At 35.8% G+C, this 19744-nt stretch overlaps 1 protein-coding gene across 4 annotated transcripts in view; it reads left to right on the forward strand.

The window, feature by feature from the left end:
- ICE1 (interactor of little elongation complex ELL subunit 1) overlaps nt 1-19339 on the forward strand; it is a 72694-nt gene extending 53355 nt beyond the window's left edge. For 3 of the 4 annotated variants that reach the window (XM_078153305.1, XM_078153307.1, XM_078153306.1), the window contains 5 exons: nt 4477-4667; nt 5370-5476; nt 13435-13482; nt 16857-16955; nt 18211-19339. In XM_078153305.1, coding sequence (XP_078009431.1) covers nt 4477-4667; nt 5370-5476; nt 13435-13482; nt 16857-16955; nt 18211-18392 — 627 coding nt within the window. In that variant the 3' untranslated portion in view covers nt 18393-19339. The remainder of the gene's footprint in view (nt 1-4476; nt 4668-5369; nt 5477-13434; nt 13483-16856; nt 16956-18210) is intronic. The other variant, XM_021004415.2, reaches the window with a different exon arrangement.
- The last annotated feature ends 405 nt before the right edge of the window (nt 19340-19744 follow it).

Below are 19744 nucleotides of genomic sequence, written 5' to 3' on the forward strand. Positions count from 1 at the left end.
TGATAACTTTATAACTAATTTACTAAAGCCAAAGTAAATTCAGGAGAGTTTATAATCATTAATATTTTATGAGCATCTAATTACATATATCACATATATCATTGATTTAAAGCTGAAATGGATCTGAGGTTATCCAAATTAGCCTGTAATTTCTAAAGTAAATGACAAAATATAAAAGCATTCTCAGATGAAGGCAATACTTTAAAAATGACATTTTAGCAACAGATTTCACCATTTCTACAGAGTATTTTTTAAAACAATTATTAAGTAACAACTACAACTGACGAGTTTTATATTCTACCTGTCCTTTTGCTCATCCTTTTTCTTTTAGGACAGATATGTCAGAGTTATCTGTCTTAATATGTTTTGGGTACTATATAGAATAACTACTTCTGATTATTGGTATAGGTGCTTCCAACAATAACAGAAATCATTTATCACTCTGCCTCCCCATGCTGTGTGATTCTTATCCATGTTCTATTAGGCAATCATCATAAAAGGTCCACTAATCTCTTGAGGCCTCCCTCACATTCTTAGGACCTACTTCATATTCTCTTGATGTTTCATATAATATAGATAATGCAGATGAACTATCCTCTTGTTTTCGTTTGTATTACTGTGTAATTAGCCCGTGTCTTTTTTTTTTTTTTTACTGTCATACATTCTTCTGATGACATTTTATGGCCCCTCTCCTGTTTTGTATTACAGCCTACTCACATCCATATCAGACTTCTTCATTTCTCTTAGAGTGATCTTCAACCTCAGTTTTTTATACTGTAATATTCTATGACTTATAGACATACAGCATCAACAGAAAAACAGTAGTACAAAGGTATACCTTTGTTTAGTTTCCTAAGGAAAATCCAACCCACTTATTCTTCATTTCTTGGCCCGTATGCTGATAAAAATAACTCAGTCGGATGAGCAATAGACTTTCCCCATCCACTTGTTTTTCATCCTTTGTAGAAAAGTTAGGTCAAACTCTTTTGAGAAGCTTTGCAGTTATCTGGGACTTAATGTAGTAATCACAGTATCATCTGTGAGCAGGAACATTTGGAGGACTTTGGCCTTCCAGTTTTATCCTTTAAATGTCCTTGAAGTAACTCTGTTCAGTTGTGTCTCTTGTAACTCTTTCTTATTTTCTTTTATTTATTTCAACATTCATTTGTAAAAAATTTTGAGTTCCAAATTCCGTTCCTCCATTCTCTTTCCTATTCCTCAAGAAGGCAAGCAATATTATATCAGGTATATGTGTGAAGTCATGCAAAACCTACATCCATCTTAGCCATGTTGCCCCTCCCTTACACCCCCAAAAAATAGCCCAAGAAAAATAAAGTGAAAAAAGTATGCTTCAGTCTGCATTCAGAGTTCACCAGTTCTCTCTCTGCAGATTATTTTTCATGAAAGTTTCTTGAAATTGTCTTGGATCAGGGGCAGCTAGATGGCGCAGTGGATAGAGCACTGACCCTGGATTCAGGAGGACCTGAATTCAAATGTGGTCTCAGACACATAACACTTAATAGCTCTGTGACCCTGGGCAAGTCACTTAACCCCATTGCCTAGCCAAAAGAAAAGAAATTGTCTTAGATCATTGTCTTGTTCAATAGCTAAGTTTTTCACAGTTGATCATCATTACAGTATTGCTGTTACGGGGTACAATGTTCTCCTGATTCTGCTCACTTCACTCTGCATCTAAGTCTTCCCAGGTTTTCTGAAGCCATCCTGCTCATCATTTCTTATACCACAATAGTTTTCCGTCAGGGCAGCTAGGTAGCGCAGTGGATGGAGCACCAGCCCTGAAGTCAGGAGGACCTGAGTTCAAATCCGGCCTCAGACCATACACTTGACACTTACTAGCTGTGTGACCCTGGGCAAGTCACTTAACCCCAATTGCCTAACAACAAAACACAAAAACAAAATAGTTTTCCATCACAATCATGTACCGCAGCTTGTTTCATCTGTTCCTCAATTTATGGGCATTCCCTCAGTTTCCAGTTCTTTGCAAATATATGTATATACATACATACATACATACATACGCACATACATATATATATATACACATGTACGTGTGTATGTGTGTATGTGTATTAGGCAGTTGGGGTTAAGTGACTTGCCCGGGGTCACACAGCTAGTAAGTGTCAGGTATTTGGTCTGAGGCTAAATTTGAACTCAGGTCCTCCTGACTTCAGGGCTGGTACTCTCTCCACTGCGCCACCTAGCTGCCCCTCTTTGCAAGTATAAAAAGAGCTTCAATACATATTTTTGTACATATAGCTCCTTTTCCTTTTTCTTTGATGTCTTTGGGATACAGACCTAGTAGTGGTATTGCAGGGTCAAAGGGTATGCACAATTTTATAGCCCTTTAGCCTTAGTCCCAAATTGTTCTCCAGAATGGTTGGACTAGTTCACAACTCCACCAAGAGTGCATTAGTGTTCTCACTTTTCCACGTCCCTTCCAGCATTTGTCATTTTCCTTTTCTGTGATATTATCTAGTATGATAGTTATGAGGTAGTACAAGCATTTCTTTAAACAATAAAACTAAAGTCTCTTCCAGTTCTAGATTTATGATCCTGTGAAACAACCAATTCCTCCATTTGCCTTTCCATAGAACATCTTTGAGCATATTTTCAATTAGGGGCAAGTTCCTTTTGTCTTCTCTTTTCATATATTGTAAGAATGTCAAGAGTATGATTGAGTTCCTCCAGGAATATGTCCATTAATCTTTGGGAAAGGAATTCATATGTAGAAAACCAATGGCTATGTTAATGTTTTTAGATGATAAGAAAACTGTGATCCTTAAATGTTCTCTATCTGCTTTCCTGCTGACAATTCTGCCATTCTTCCTGGAGGCAAATAAAACTAAGCATCGTTTTGTTTTTCCTTTGTTTTATTGGTTATTATGACCAAACAATTCATTATTAAACCTCTAACCTACTAATGATGAGTCACTCTGAGCTTGTGAAGGCTGGTCCTCAGAAAGTAGACATATTATGATGACAGGATAGTATTCAAACTCTTCCAAGTTGATGGAAACCTACCAGAGCTTCCACTCTGCTGGCATAACCTTCAAGAATTCATGAGTTATCCCTGTGCTGTAAATGACATGTTAGAAAAAGGAGTTAGTGGAGGAGTATGATAGAATATATAAAATTTTTTTAATTGAAAGGGAGCTTAGAAAGTAACAGCTATGAACATAAAGTTAAGGTTCTAGAAGTTTTCTTGAACCACTTCCTGGCCTTATTCTGAATATAACACATGACCTGGCTAAAAATGCATTTGCTAGCCTATTTTGATAAATGTGCAGACAGCTTAATGTTTTGCTCATTTAACTGACTCATTAGGGTTCCTAGTACATCTGATATAGATTTAGCATAAAATTCTGCCTTAGAAACAAGAATAAACACAAGCAGTTTTGCCAGGTTAAATGCTCTGGTTTCCTAAGAGCCCTAATGAAAACTGTAGTCTTTGGTGAAAGCCAGACAGCTGTCTTATGAATATGGTCAGTGTAGCATAAGGAGATCTTGATATAAAGCTGTGGTACATTTTACAACAAGCCAAGTATCCGTATAGACTTGTCCCAATCGCTGTCATTATTTGGTCCTTTAAAAACATTATTTTAAGCAAACCTACTTTGGAGGGATCAGTTATTTTGAAAGGGATAATAGTATAAGTGGACAACCATGTTTATATCAGGTTTTTGTAATCTTATGGTGGAGTTTGGTCATAATGTAGTGACAATACAGACTGATTACAAAATGATGTTAGTTGGGGCAACTGTATATAAATCACTCTGAACTAGGAAAAATTGTGCAAAATAAAAGCATGATTTTCCTACAAACACATTATGTTTTCATTCTTCATAAATCATTCTACCTTGGAATGTTTTCTGGTGAAAAACAGCTAGTTAAAAGGTGCTAAGATTGCCAGAATTAGTCTTGATTATGGATAAAACTAAACTTTAAAAGAATTTTTTAAAATTTACAATATTAAGTGATTCCGTTGGCTCATTATTTATTAAAGGTAATAGTTTAATGAGATTAAAAAATGTATTTAAAAGCAGCTGAAACCATAGGTGGTTTAGTACTGTAAGGATTATTCTGTAAGATAAAATATTTAAGCCTCAGTATGTGTTTTACGTTGGGTAGAAGTCATCTTATGGTAGAATCTCGTCTGGATCAGTTTCTACTGCTTTGTAGGGGGAAGAAAGCTTTTCAGATATCACTGGATTCTTTTAAATGTTGTTGTCAGTATAATAGCAGAAGGCAGGGGTCGGAAATGAAAATGAAAATTGCTTACTTCTACTAAGATTAATTATCAGGAGGGAACATAATTTCTGTTTTAAAATTATTCTATTTATGAAAAGGGAATATAGGGACTCTGGGTGCTTTGGAAGTAGTAGCCCAAAGAATAAGTCATATATTATGCTATCTCTGCAACTTTCTTAAATTTTATTATATTTTTCCATTTCCCAGACTTCCTCTTTAGATGTTAGTATGATGATCTCCAAGCTGCTTTTAACAATACAATTATGTCCTAAAATGGAATTTCACTTAAGTGAGAAATTTGGTGAAGACCTAAATGAAGACATGTGGGAATATGTATTTGCCCTTGATCTACTCTGCTGTCATCAGAAATGGGTTTGGACACATGATAATATCATAAGGTATGGTATTGCTTTGCTAAATAATAGAAGTAAAAGTTATAAAATCATTCATCTCTCTCATTTGGAAGTTACTTCATAGGTAAAAATAATTTTAGGGTGGTAATACCACTTACTGTGTATTGTGTTAGCCCAATGTGTGACACATTAGTAGGCACTAAACGTTTGTTGACTTGTTGACTATTCAGTATGAGAAATAAACTCTTCTCCAGGGAATATAATACAAGTGGACCCAGCTTATTGTGCACTTAGCATATAGAAATTCAAACTTTACAAAACCAATAAGCCAGGAAAGCACTTCTTTACAGTAAAAGTTCACTCTATTGTGCTTTGAAATAGTGAGATTTTATATCCATTTCAAATTATTTAAATTGCAAAAATTCAGTTTTTACCTACTTGAAAGTAATTTTATTGCATAGTTCAGAGTGCACTTGTGTTTTTAGACAAATGTGCAACAACTTTCAATATAACCCAAGAATGGTTATATATAGAAGGGTATTTGTTAGCATTAGAGAGGGGAGTGCAAGGGACCAAACTAAATTTACCTTAGTCTGCTAAATTTTTCCTCAAAAGAGAGTGCTTTTACCAACTCTTGTAGCTAATGATATGTTAGAGTAAACAATTCTTAATTTATTATCTATATAAGATTCTTGATTTGGTAAAATTTTGGAGGGTTCATACTTTCATTATCTCTTGATTTCATAGTAAAGAACTGTGGCCTGTCATGGATAAGTGGATAAAGCACAGAAAAGGACATTTGAACATTGCATACACTCCGGATATTATTGTAGCATTGATACTCCGACTAATTGGTGAGTTTTTGCTTATGTTAGCATTCATTGTCTTTCAAGTGATTTTTTTTAAGCACAAAATCTAATTAACGTAAGCAGTTTCTAAATTTAAGCTACTTTTGGGTTTACCTGTTGCATTGACTTTTGTTTTTAAGATGTTTAAGCTGTCAGGGAATTAGCATGTTTACTTTCCTAAAACATATTGCATTGTCCTTTCTTGGCTTTCTTGTCTATACATGAAGGGAGGATAATTCCTGTAGTTTCTTAAGAAGAAAACTTACAGGAAAGTGGGCAAAGAGGCAAAGGGAAGATTAAAAAAAGGAGAAAAAAGACAGAAACCTTGTTTCAGTGCGGGGAGGAGACACTCCTAATGAATTAAGAATGAAGAGAGAGAGCTGTAAAAAACAAAGATGGGTACTTTACAATGTGGATTATGTGTAGGGCTCAGGTGCTGAGTGAAACCACTCACTCATCCTACCTCAGGAGAAGGTAAGTCAGAGCTGCTAGAAACAGCTGACACACAGAAAAGTGGGAAGGCATGGGCTCAGGGAAAAGATTTTGAGGCCAATAGGAAAATATGGTCAAGGGGCAGGTATATATCAGTAATGAACTTCACAATCAGGGAAATAGGAAGAATCTTACCAGGAGGGAATATTCTTTCTATCCCCTGCAGAAATTAGCATTTTTCTAAGTGAAACACAACAACAACAAAAAGGAAGAGGTGGGGACGGGGGGAAGAGGGCAAGCTCTACAAGGCAATAATAAACTATTTAAGAGAGCCAAAATTGGTACTTCAAAAATTTTTAATTCTGTGAGGAATGCAGAGAATAAAGAAAGACTAAGTCTAAGGGCCATGAACCAATGAATAAAAAATACAGACAAAAAGGTAATATAAATGATGATAGTGAGGGAAAGAAATCCTTAATAGAAAATGAATGACTTTTGTATAATAATGATGACCAGCTACTGTCTGTCTTTATTGAAGATAAAATAAGAGGGAATCAAAGCGTGTGTACTACCAGTGTATTACCACACACTCACACTCACTCACTCACTCAGTCAATACTATGGTCTTAGCACTGTTCTGTTTGGTGGAAGATAACAAAAAGTAGTCCCTTTGCTTAGGCAGCTTACATGCAATCAGATGAAATAACACATATGTATATTAAATAAATACAAAATAAATATAATAGCAATTTTATGGGGAAAGGCACTGAACCTAGAGGGAGCAGGATAGGCTTCATGTAGGAGCTGGTCCTCGATCAGAATTTTGAAGAAAAACTAGGGATTCTCAATCACTAGGCATAAGCACCTGTTATGTACCAGACACTGGGGGATACCAAGAATGAAGCAATCTGTGCTCTTAAGGAACTTAAATTGTGATGGGGAAGAAGATAACAGGTGTGCATGAGATGGATATACAGAGTAAATAAAAAAGAAATATAAATAAATCTAAAATAGTTAAATATAAGGGAGGGCAATAGGAGATTTAGGGGGATGGATGGGGAAGAATCAGGAAAGCTTTCATCTAGAAGGCAGTATGTTAGCTGTGTCTTAAAAACAGAGAAATTCTATGAAGCAGAGGTAGAAGAAGTGCATTCCAGGTATGGAACATAGCCCAAGCAAAGGCATGGAAATGACAGATAGCATGTCATGTGTGACTAAATTTTATAAGGTTAGTTTGGCTGGATTGTGTAAAGGGGAGTAGTGTAAGGCTAGAAAGATTGGTCAGAAGTAGGTGTGAAGGATTTTAACATTCCAAACAGAGGAGTTTGTATGTGAGTCTAGAGGCAACAATGAGGCCCTGGAATTCATTGCACAAGGTAATAGTATGTGCTTTGGGAAAAATTATTTTGGCAGCTGTGTGGGGGGTGGACTGGGAAGAGACTTAAGAAAAGGAGGCCAATTGGGCCTTGAATTACACTGATGGCCTTGAGAGTGTAGAAATGTGAACATGATGTGGAGGTCAAAATCATTTTGAGTTGGCAACTGAGGTATTTTGAGGAGTCAGGTAAAGCAAAGGCTGCTATATACCTGACTAAATAGAAAGAAAGTGGTATCCCCAACAGAAATATAGATGATCAAAAAGGTGGGTTTAAGAGAAAAGATAATGAGTTCTGTCTTAAACTGGTTCAGTTTGGGATAGCTTCAGGGTTAGCTTTGGCAATGAGAGAAGAAAAAGAAATTGAAGGCATTAGAATAGGCGAAGAAGAAAGTAGATGACATGATGATATACTTAGATAATCCTGGAGAATCAAGTAAAAAACTACTTGAAATAATAAACAACTTTAGCAAATTTGCAGGCTATAAAATAAACCCACATAAATGATCAGCATTTCTATCTATTACCAACAAAGCCCAATAGCGAGAGATAGAAAGAGAAATCCCATTTAAACTTACTGTAGACATTACAAAATATTTAGGAGTCTACCTCCTGAAACAAACCCAGGAACTCTATGAACACAATTACAAAACACTTTTCACACAAATAAAATCAGATCTAAATAATTGGAAAAACAGCAGTTGCTCATGGGTAGGCTGAGCTAATATAATAAAAATGACAATCTTACCTAAGATAATTTACTTATTCAGTGCCATACCAATCAAACTACCAAAAAATTATTTTATAGAGTTAGAAAAAATAATAACAAGATTCATTTGGAAAAACAAAAGGTCCAGAATATCAAAGGAACTAATGAAAAGAAATGCAGGGGAAGGTGGCCTAGCAATTCCAGATCTTAAATTGTATTATAAAGCAGCAATCATCAAAACTGCTTGGTACTGGCTAAGAAATAGAGGTGGATCAGTGGAATAGGTTAAATATGCAAGACACAGTAGTCAATGACTATAGTCTATTATTATTTGATAAACCCAAAGACCCCAGCTTCTGGGATAAGAACCCACTCTTTGAAAAAAACTGCTGGGAAAACTGGAAAAGAGTATGGCAGAAACTAGGCATAGACCCAAATCTCACACCATATACCAAAATAAAGTCAAAATGGGTTCAGGACTTAGATATAAAGGCTGATACCATAAGTAAACTGGGAGAACAAGGAATAGTTTACCTATCAGATCTATGGAGAACAGAAGAATTCATGACCAAACAGGAGATAGAGAACATTATGAAAAGCAAAATGGATAATTTTGATTACATTAAATTGAAAAGTTTTTGCAGAAACAAAGCCAATGCAACTAAGATTAGAAGGAAGGTAGAAAATTGGGAAATAATTTTTACAACCAGTGTCTCTGATAAAGGCCTCATTTCTAAAATATATAGAGAATTAAGACAAATTTATAAGAACACAAGCCATTCCCCAATTGATAAATGGTCAAAGGATAGGAACAGACAGTTCTCAGATGAAGAAATTAAAGCCATCTATGGTCATATGAAAAAATGCTCTAAATCGTTATTGATTAGAGAAATGCAGATCAAAACAACTCTGACGTACCATATCACGCCTATTGGCCAACATGACAAAACAGGAAAATGATAAATGCTGGAGAGGATGTGGGAAAATTGGAACACTAATACATTGTTGGTGGAGTTGTGAAATGATCCAACCATTTGGGAGAACAATTAGGAACTATGCCCAAAGGGCTACAAAAATGTACATACCCTTTAATCCAGCAATAGCACTTCTAGGGCTACATCCCAAAGAGATCAAACAAATGGGAAAAGGACCCACATGTACAAAAACATTTTTTGTGGTGGCAAAGAATTGGAAATTGGGAAGATGCCCATCAATTGGGGAATGGCTGAGCAAGTTGTGGTATATGAATGGAATGGAATACTATTGTGGTATAAGAAATGATGAACAGGCTGACTTCAGAAAAACCTGGAAAGATTTATGTGGTCTGATGCTGAGTGAAGTGAGCAGAACCAAGGGGACTTTGTACACAATAACAGCCACGTTATGCAATGACTAAGATTGTTAAACTGAACCCTTCTCAGCAATACAAGGATCTAAGACATCTCCAAAGGCCTCAGGATGGAAAATGCTGTCCACATCCAAAGAAAGAACTATGGAAGTCGAATCGCTCTCACTTATTTTTACCTTCTGTTGAGTTTTGTTTCATCTTTCTGATGGTTCCTCCTATGGGTTTTAATTTTTACTTACAACTTCACTAATGTGAAAATATGTGTAATGGGTATGTAAATGTAAAGCCTGTATCAGATTGTGTGCTGTCTTGTAGAGGAAGGGGGAGAAAAATTTTCAACTCAAAAGCATATGGAAGTGATTGTTGATAAATCAAAATAAATTAATGGAATAGCTACAGGGTCTCGAGGTGGAAATGTGAAACATGCATTTGGACATGTGTACCTGTCTCTTCGTGAAAAGAGTAGGGCTAAGTATATAGATATACCGATAGGTAAATATATAGGTACATTGATAGAAACACACACAAATATACACACATTCACTCACTCACTCACTCACCCACCCTTCCCTGCATTTTGAGAAAGTTATATATGGTGGTCCAGCAAAGGAGACAGAGCAAAAGCAGGCAGATAGACAGGTAGCAGGATAACACAGAGAGCCATGTCTTGAAAACCCAATAACAAAGTGAGTAGAAAAAGGGAGTGGTCAGTATTGTCAAATTCTGCAGGAAGGTCAAGAAAACAGAAAAAATCACCAGATTTAGTAAATATACCAAATATACCATTGGTCACTTTGATAAGAGCAGTTCCATTTGAATAATGAAGTCTTAAGACAGATTGTAAAGTTAAGAAATGAGAGGAGAGGGAGCGGCGAGGTGGCATAGTGGATAGAGCACCAGCCCTGAGTTCAAATTTGGCCCCAGACACTTGACACTTACTAGCTGTGTGACCCTGGGCAAGTCACTTATACCCAATTGCATCACTTAAAAATGAGAGGAGAGAAACTGATCAGTTTTGCTTTTTGACTTATCTAATTACTAAGCCAAGTAAATTATTAGTTTAAAATAAGCTTGGTAACTCAAAAGAAGTGGGAAGTAAATAAGTTAATAATTCTCTGAAGAAAAGAGCACTGCCTAAATTATACTTCATAGAGTCTAGGCTGATATTGACCAGAGAACGTGGTTAGCAAATGATGAAATTGTTAAGGATTGTGGATTCAAACAATAGGAGCGTTAGATAATACAAATTCATTTTATTTAGTACAAAAGGCACTGAATTTGGAGATGGCAGAGATAGAACTCAAGTCTTGAGATGTCCATCTTCAGTCAAAGTCTCTACTCCTTTCCCTTTGTTAACTCTTTATAATCTGGCTTCCTAGCTGATCATTCAACTACTACAATAGCTTTCTCCAAGATTACCATTGATTTCTTAATTGCCAAGTCTTTTCTTGATCCTCATCATTCTTAAATTCTTTTTAGTGTTTGACTTTATTGATCACTTTCTCAACCTTGATACTCTCATCTCTGTAGATTTTCTCAACCCTGCTCTTTCTTCTGGTTGTCCTCCTACCCATCTTACCACTTCTTAGTCTCTTTTGCTTTATCTTCATCCAGGTTGAACTACCTGGATATTCCCCAGGGCTTTGTCTCTGATCTTCTCCTCTGTTTTCTCTGTATTATATCCCTTTGTGATCTCATCACCTTCCATAAGAATAACTATCATCTCTATGTAGATGAATCCCAGATCTATATATCTGGCAGTAATCTTTCTTCTAAACCCAAACCACCAACTCCCTTTTGTACATTTTGAATGGATATCCTATAGACATCTCAAACTTTACCATGTTCTAAACAGAACTCATCATCTTTGTTCCCAATTTTACCATTACTGCCCAGGACATCACTATCCTCCCAGTCACCCAGGCTCACAGCCTCACCATTATCCAGGATTCTTTACTCTTGGCCACCCCACATACATATTCAGTCTGTCGTCATATTGTGTTATTTTTTTCCTTCACAACATCTCTTGTACATATAACCTTCTCTCCATTCATACAACTGCCACCCTAGTATAGGCCCTTCTCATCTCACGCTTAGACTATTGCAGTAACTTTCTAATTGCTCACCTACCTCAGTTCTCTCTCCACTGCAGTCCATCCACTACTCAGCAGCCAAACTGATCTTCTGAAAACACATATCTGACCATGTTATCTTACTCCCTTATTAAACTCCAGTGGCTCCCAGTTACCTCCAAGATCAAATGTGAAATCCTCTGTTTTGGTATTTAAAGACCTTCACAACCTGATCCCTTTCTCTCTTTCCAATCTTTTTAAAATACTTTAGTCTCCTCCATGCACTCTGTGATACATGTAATCTGGCCTCCTTGCCATGGTTCATCCGTGGCAGTATATCTTGTCTCTTGTATTTTCACTGCCTATGCCCTATGGCTGGAATGCTCATTTTCACAGCCTTCTACTTTCCTTGCCTTCTTTTTGAGAGTCATCTCAAATTCTGCTCTCTGTAGGAGGCCTTTGACACCCTTCTCCCCTGCCCCTTCCCCCCACTTGCTCATCCCTTCCCTCTAAGATTACTTTCCAGTTATTTTCATTTTCCCCCTTCTCCCCCTTTTTCACTGTAGCTCTCATTGTTTCCTTGTTGGGAATAAGAGCCCCTTTAAGGCAGAAGCACTGCCGTCCTTTGTATCTCCATTGCTTAGCATGGTGCCTGGCACATAGTAAAGCACTTGACAAATTCTTGTTGACTGGTTGACTGAAAAATCTTCTGATCATAAAACAAATGGTTCTCTGAATTAGTAATTTCATTAGTGGAATCCAGAGTGAGAATTTTTTTTTTTTTAACTAACATTACTGAAAAATAATTCAGAATTTTTCCACAGAGAGTCAGGGTAACAGTAAAATTCACTTTAGTTGCTACACAATAATATTATTTGACTATGTAGCCTTTTTTTAATGAACATTGTCAGTTTTAATATCAGTTAAAGACTAATTTGTGAAATGCTTTAACTGACATTTGAATCATAGAGTTTTAGAGCTACTATGTGGGATGATGGAGATCTAATCTACCTCCCCCTCATTTTATAGATTTTGTAAGGTTAAGTAACTTGTCCAAGGTCTATATTTAGTAGCAGAACAGCAAAAGAACCCAAGTCTCCTAACTTATGTTAACATTAGACACAGAACATTAGACACATAATGAAAAATGAATGACATTTTTAATAAAGAACATTTTCCTTCAGCAGGTATTTGTTGAATGTTTCCTTGTGTGCCTAATCCTATATTGGGGGCCTTGGGAATACAAAAGAAATATAAACAAACCATGACCCCTGCTTATAAGGAGCAGACCTAAACAGTATCTATCCAATGGGCAATGAGTCATTGGGGACAAAGAGAAAATGGAGAGAACATCCCTGCACATGGTAAAAATCGCTTTAGGAGGCACAGTCTAACAAATATATCTTTCATCCATATGCTTTGAATTCTTATTTCACACTGCTTTGCTAAAAAGAATGAAATACTACTGGGTAGAGGAAAATGGCTTTAACAAACCAGTGTGGAAAAAGCCTATATTTTGTTCAACTTGATATTATGAAGTTAAATCAAACTGCAAACCAACAACAACGAAATTTGTTCAGCCATCATTGTTAACTTATATATTCATAAATGTTCATTGGATTAAATCAAATTTGTGATCACAAACTGGTTATCTCTTCTCAATCTGGTTATCATCTCGTCAAATCCTCTTCGTGCCCTGGTTCCTACTAGCCTTCCATTTTTATTGTTTCCAAAGTTGTAATCTACCTATATCGCTTTTACTGTTCCATTCTCCTGAAAATTTTCATTTTACCTTATTTAAAATCCCACTAAGCTGATCTTTGAAGAGTTATATCTTTGGTCTACATTTTTACACTAACTTACTTCCTTTGCTGATGTCTTACTCTTTACTTTGTTTAGCACAGGCACATTTCTATTCTCCATCCAGTCATCTCATCTGTTTCTGAGCCTTATGTCAGGTCACATTACATTCTCAGAGACATCTCATTTCACAATTATTCATTTCTTTTGCTTCCTTCATTCAAACAGCTTATGAAAGCCTGCCTCTTCCAGCAAGCATTCCCAATTGGAAAAGAGGTAACCATTTTCCTCCAGTCTTACACTATCTTAGAAAACTTGCAAACTCATAATCATGCCTTCATTTACTCTGCTTTGTACTTAATCTCTTTGCTCTTATATCCTTAATGTATTTATCAAAGTAGAAAAGAGGACAGACCATTTTATTCTTCTTACATAAGACTATTAAGTCATGATCGTGACCAAAATTGATTTTTTGAATTCTGGAATAGACTACCTATCTATTTCAACTTCATATATCCACATTAACCTCAACACATGTTGAGTATTATTTGGACAAATATTTTGCTAGGTACCATGCTGAGTATCAATAAGGATAACTTGATAATTTAATTTCACTTAACAATATTATTGAGTGTCGAAAAGAAGAGTGTATTTTCTATGGAAGAGGTAATAGGGAGCCACTGGAGTTCTTCAATAGAGATGGGAGAGTGACATGATCATACCTATGATTATATAAAGTACTTGGGTGGCTACTTTATGGTAATTGGATTAGAGATAGGTGACACTCCAGTCTGGGAGACCAATTGAGGATACTTATTACAATAGATTAGATAATAAATGATAAGCTAGGATGGTGGCAATAGGATTGGAGAGGAGGGAGATATATGGAAAAAAAATTGTAGAAATGACAAAATTTGGTAACTGGTTCAATATGTGGGTGAATGAGAGTAAAGAGTTGAGGATGTATGATTGGAAGGAGCAGTACTCAACAAAAATAGAGATGTTCAGAAGAGAGGATTCGGAAGAAAATCTTAAAATTTCTGTTTCAGACATGTTGAATTTTAGATCCTTACAGGACAGTTAGTTCAAAATGTTCACTAGGCTGTTGATGAGAGTAGAGCTTAAAAGAAAATTTGAGAAGGCAGTAATCACTTTCATATAAGGTGGGGGTAAGGGAGATGATCAGGAAAGATTTCATGATGGGATTGTTATCTTAACTGTGACTTAAATGAAAAGAAATATTTCAATTGACAGAGATGAGGGAAAAAATACTTTACAGTGTTATGGGGAAAACCTGTTATAATTCAAGAGGAAATATAAAGATGCCTGGTATTCAAGGAGTGACAGTCTTTTTGGAGAGATGAGAGTGACACAAACAAAACAAAGGAGAACACAAGGTTTTATACATCCTACGAATTGTGTTATTGACCTTAAGTACAGTAAATTCAAGGATTTTTTTTTCTTAAAGTCTGATATGTTTCTCTGGGTCCTTAATTGAGAGAACTGAAGAGCCCCAAATAGAGATAACTTGAGAATTAGTGGTCTGTCTAAAAGTCATGATGAAAAAAGAGCCTGGAAAGCATCTTTAAGGAGATCATCAAGGAAAACTACCCTGAGGCCCTAGAGAGTAAAATAGTCATTGAAAGAATTGAAAGAGTCCACCAATCACCTTCTGAAAAAGAGGTGACTGAAAATGCCGAGGAATATTGTAGCTAAATTCCAGAATTATCAGGTCAAGGTGAAAATCCTGCAGGCAGGCAGAAAGCAACAATTCAAATATCGTGGACCCATAGCCAGGATTACATAGGATCCTTTGCAGCTTCTACATTAAAAGATTAGAGGACTTGGAATATAATATTCTATAAGGCAAAGGAGCTTGGATTACAACCAAAGTTCAACTACCCAACAAAATTGAGCACAGTCTTTCAGGGGAGGAGATAAACATTCAGTGATATAGGGGACTTCCAGATTTTGCTAATGAAAAGACCAGAGCTCAGTGGAAAATTTAATCTTCAAATACAAGATTCAAGAGAGGCATATACAGGTAAACTGGAAAGGGGGAAGACAAAACAAAGCAAAACGTTATTCAATAAGGGTAAACTCTTTACCACCCTAAAGGGATATACATAAATAGAGGGGGATGGGTTTAAGTTGACTTTGATGTGATGATAAAAAAACCTAATGAAGTGGTGAAAAGGAAACTGTAATGGGAGAAGAGGAAAGGAGGAGGCAGAAAAGGATACATTCCATCACATGAAGCTACACAAAGACGTATTACAATAGAGGGAAAGAAGGGAGGGAGATCAACATTGTTTGAACTTTACTCTCATAGGATTTGGCTCAAGGAGAGAATACCATACTCAGGTATAGAAATCTAACTTGCCATATAGGCAGTAGGAGGGGAAAGGAGAAAGAAAAGGGAGGGGGCTGATAGAAAAGGGAGGGCAGCTTGAGGGAGGCAGTGATCAAAAGCAAAGTAATTAGTTGCATATAAAGGTAAGCTTTCCCTACCATGTGAGGAAAAGATGTGTTAAATGTGTCCTAAAGCATTTTTATTTCAGGAGACATTAGGTGCCTGTTGTGTTCAAGGAATTGTTTTAAATTATGAGGTTAAAAAGACAGATAGGACTGCTTTTTAAAAGGCTTATATTCTAATAGGAGGAAATGACATGTATACAAATAACTACAATGAAAGGCAAGTACTATGTTTTCAAAGAGAAAGCATTTCCAGTTAGGGGTAGGGGATGGTACTCATGGGATTGTGAAGGAAGGCTTCAATGGTAAAAGTGATACCCAAGTTGGATATTTAAGGAAAACATATTTCAAAACAAGGGAAAGGGAACTCATTACTGATAATAAATGCAAGTTAAAATATGATAGCTATTAGAAAGCTTACTAGGAGGAGGATGGCACCATCAAAACAAATAGGAAAAATGAGAAGGACAGAGTTTTCGAAGATAAAATAAATTCAGATTGGGGTATGTTTTTGAGGTGGAGGTAGGCCATCAGACAATTAGAAATCATAGAATTGGCAATAATAAGGCTAAAGTTGTGGAGAGAAGTGGTAGGTGGAGTTTTAGGAGTTACCTACATTGGGGTCATAATTGAAATTCATGGAGTGAATGAGATCACCATAGTAAAGAGACAGTCAAATGAGGAGAAACAAAGATAGAACTTTGGAGTGTACCCCCATTTAAGGAATAACTCTGGGAGGTGCTGGTAAAGGAAACAGGAAGGAAGGCAGTCTGAGGAATGATATCTTGAAGAAATATGGTTTACATTGTTAGATGCCTGAGATTGGTAAAGGAGAAAGACAGAAAAGAAGACAGAAAAGGACTTAGCCTTACGGTGGTCATGAATGATTTAAAGAGAACTGTTTGAATGGAGTTGAAAGGACATTACATAGGCGCACTATTTTCAACTTTCTATTATGTGATCTTTTTTCCCTTTATAGAAAGTTGAACTATGTACTATAAATGCAACTGTGGATGTGGTCATTTTGGTTTGTTTGCTGTTACGTGATGATACTTCAAGGGAAGACTTGGAAGAATGGGAGAAAAGGAAATGAAGAGATTAGTTTTGAATTCTTATTGAAAGTAGCTTATACTTAATGAAAGATATCTTTTATGTGTTGATTTTTTTTCTTACAGGTCGTTTAGGCCAACTAGGTTTAAAGGAAGGATTTTCTTCTGCTGTGAAAAATATCAGTTCTGTGATTTGTATGTTCATACAACATTCAAATGAAGAAGGTAAAAATAGTTTTATAAAAATCATTAAAATCATTATGCTTTTTTTTATTATACTTCTTAACCTTAAGTCTTATCTCTGTTGATAAGCATAGATTTTACAGAAGAGAAATTAAGCTAGAAGAACAGCAAGAACACCGTGTAGGTTTTTAGTAATACATTTTAGTTTTCTCAGAAGCTATAGTATTAGACTTAATTCCTACTGTTCTCTTAGCATTGATATATTTTATCACTAGAGAAAAGAGAACTCAAATCTTGATCTATCGAAGGTCTCTCTACACATCACAGAGCCTTTATAAATACAGTTTTTCTTTGTGCTGATATCCTTCAATGTAATTTGTATCATAATTGATTTTGTATTTGTATATATTTGTTTTTCATGGGAAGAGTTCAAAGTTCAAAGTAATCCTTTTGCCTACTATGTGATCCCAGTACAAAATGATCTGTTTTTATTGTGGAGAAATTGAGGCCTAAAGAGTATATGTAACTTCAAGTCCTTAAGCAAATTTGAAGCTCGGTGGAATTTGGCCCTCAGATATCTTAAATGATGGCTCCCTCCCCATGAAATCATGATTATTTTAGATATGAGTCATGGTCAAATTGCTCCATTAAGACTTTAGATCTAGCCTGATGGTTTTTGCTGTATCTCTACAGTTCCTCCTGACTTATTCTTTTCAGGATATTGCGTATCTCTGTCTCTCTGTATAAGGCACTTAGCATAGTTCCAGGCATGTAATAGGCACTTAACAAATACTTGTTTCCTTCCTCTGTGCAAGAATATAGTGACGTACATGAACTAAGACTGAAGAAGAATTGAGTGAGATCCAAGACCAAGTCTTTTTAGTGTGTAGATAAGCCATAAGATAGTGGGAGTTAGAGCTACAAAGACCCATAGAGATCATCTAATTCCTTAATTTGTAGTAAAGAACATGAAAGTGCCCAAGGTCACACACCTACTTTGTGGGTGAGCTAGGATTCGAACCTAGATGCCCTGCCTTTAAATGTAGTATTCTCATCACTGTACCTTACTGCCTTTTGGATTTGTCATGCCATCCAGGGCTACTGTAGCCCGCACTGCTTTCATTGATTTTGATTATTTTTTTCTCTTGATCTTTTTTTAAAATTTTCATTTATGGAAGAAAGTATATTTCATGGTATCCAAATTATATAAATAGGCTATCATATGTAAATTTTTCAAAAATTCTTAATACAGTCTTTGAGAGCTTAAATAATAATGACTGCCTTACACTCTTTCCAGATGTACCCTGGAGTATTCAGTTAGCAGCTGTATACGCTCTTTGTGACTTGAGTCCCAGCAATCCAGCAGAAGTGTCCAAGGTACTAGAAAATTGGACAAGAATGACCACAAAGAATATTCCCTCTGCTGTTATGAGCTGCTTAGCTGAAGTCAGCTTGTTGTGTGCAGCAGACCTCAGCTAAACCACGGAGGAGAAAGACAGTGCATCTGTCCAAGTGCCTTTTTGTCTTTATCAGAAGAGTTGGTTGATATAGTTGAGAAATGATCAAAGCAATACCAACAACAAAACCAGGCAAAAGACAGACATTCCTTATTGTTGTAGGCAGAAAAGAAAAAGTAGGATTGACTTTATTCTAGAAGGCATGTCCTTCACAAAATTATCATATTATTGACTATACATTTCACATAAGCCTGACAAGTTTTAAATGATGATGGGTTGAAGTATTGTATTATGATCAGATAACAAAAACTTGAACTTTGCCCTTTTTGCTGCAGAAAGTATGTTTTTTAGTGTTGGCTTTTAAAAAATATATATGTGACATTTTAAATTTAATCTAACAAAATGAAAATGCTATTGGTTCTTGAACTGAAACAGTTTCTGGACTATGCACTCAAGACTAGAGAATTATATAGCTAAAAAAGACTTGGATAGCAGAGTCTTCCGTTACTGAGCCTAGGGATGGGCTACAAAACTGTATTTTTTGTTTTTAGTGGGCTTCTGGAGAGAATGAAAGACAAAGCTCTTGCCAGAAATTCATTTTAACTTATTTTCTCCTCATTTGTAAACTTCAGTAAAACTGTTCAATTTCATCCTATTGTAGCAGGAAAGGGCATCTGAGAAGTAAAACTAAACTCTAAATGCAGTTTTATGTATCAATTATATGTATATAGAAGATTCAGAGATAACCAGCAGATCTCTGTGTATGTTTTGTATGTACAGTATAATGCTATAATGTGTTTCACATTTGATGATGTTCCACTTTGGGAATTTTAGTGTTTGTATATAGAAAAGGGGTTTAATAACTCACCATGGTTCTGATTTGTCTTGTATTCATCATTTCTTAAAATGCCTGTACATGTACATGTTCTTTGTTGTTTTTTATAATAAAAACAAAATGAACCGTGCAAACTGTCTGTATCAGTAAAGAATAATACTTGTCATCCTTTATTCCTATAAATATTGAAAATAGATGGTAGACACAGAAACTTCTTTAGAAAATCACTTTTTGGTTATGTGGAACACTGGTTGCTTTCGAGACCTATTCATACTAATTCTACTAATACTAGTCCTAATATTAGAGCTACTAATACTAATTAATTTCTGTAATACTAGTTCTACTAATACAGTCCTTCTCATACTAATTTTTCAAATACTAACAGCTTACATTTTATAGCACTTCAAAGGTCTGTAAGGTTATATGTACATGTGTATACACACATGTATATGTATGTATGTATATTTATACACACATATGTAGTCCCATCATTTCAATCCTGTCTTACTCTTCATGACCCCATTTGGGGTTTCTTGGCA

Source organism: Phascolarctos cinereus, unplaced genomic scaffold (genome assembly GCF_003287225.1).
Source record: "Phascolarctos cinereus isolate Bilbo 61053 unplaced genomic scaffold, phaCin_HiC Scaffold_4;HRSCAF=312, whole genome shotgun sequence".
Lineage (NCBI taxonomy): Eukaryota > Metazoa > Chordata > Mammalia > Diprotodontia > Phascolarctidae > Phascolarctos > Phascolarctos cinereus.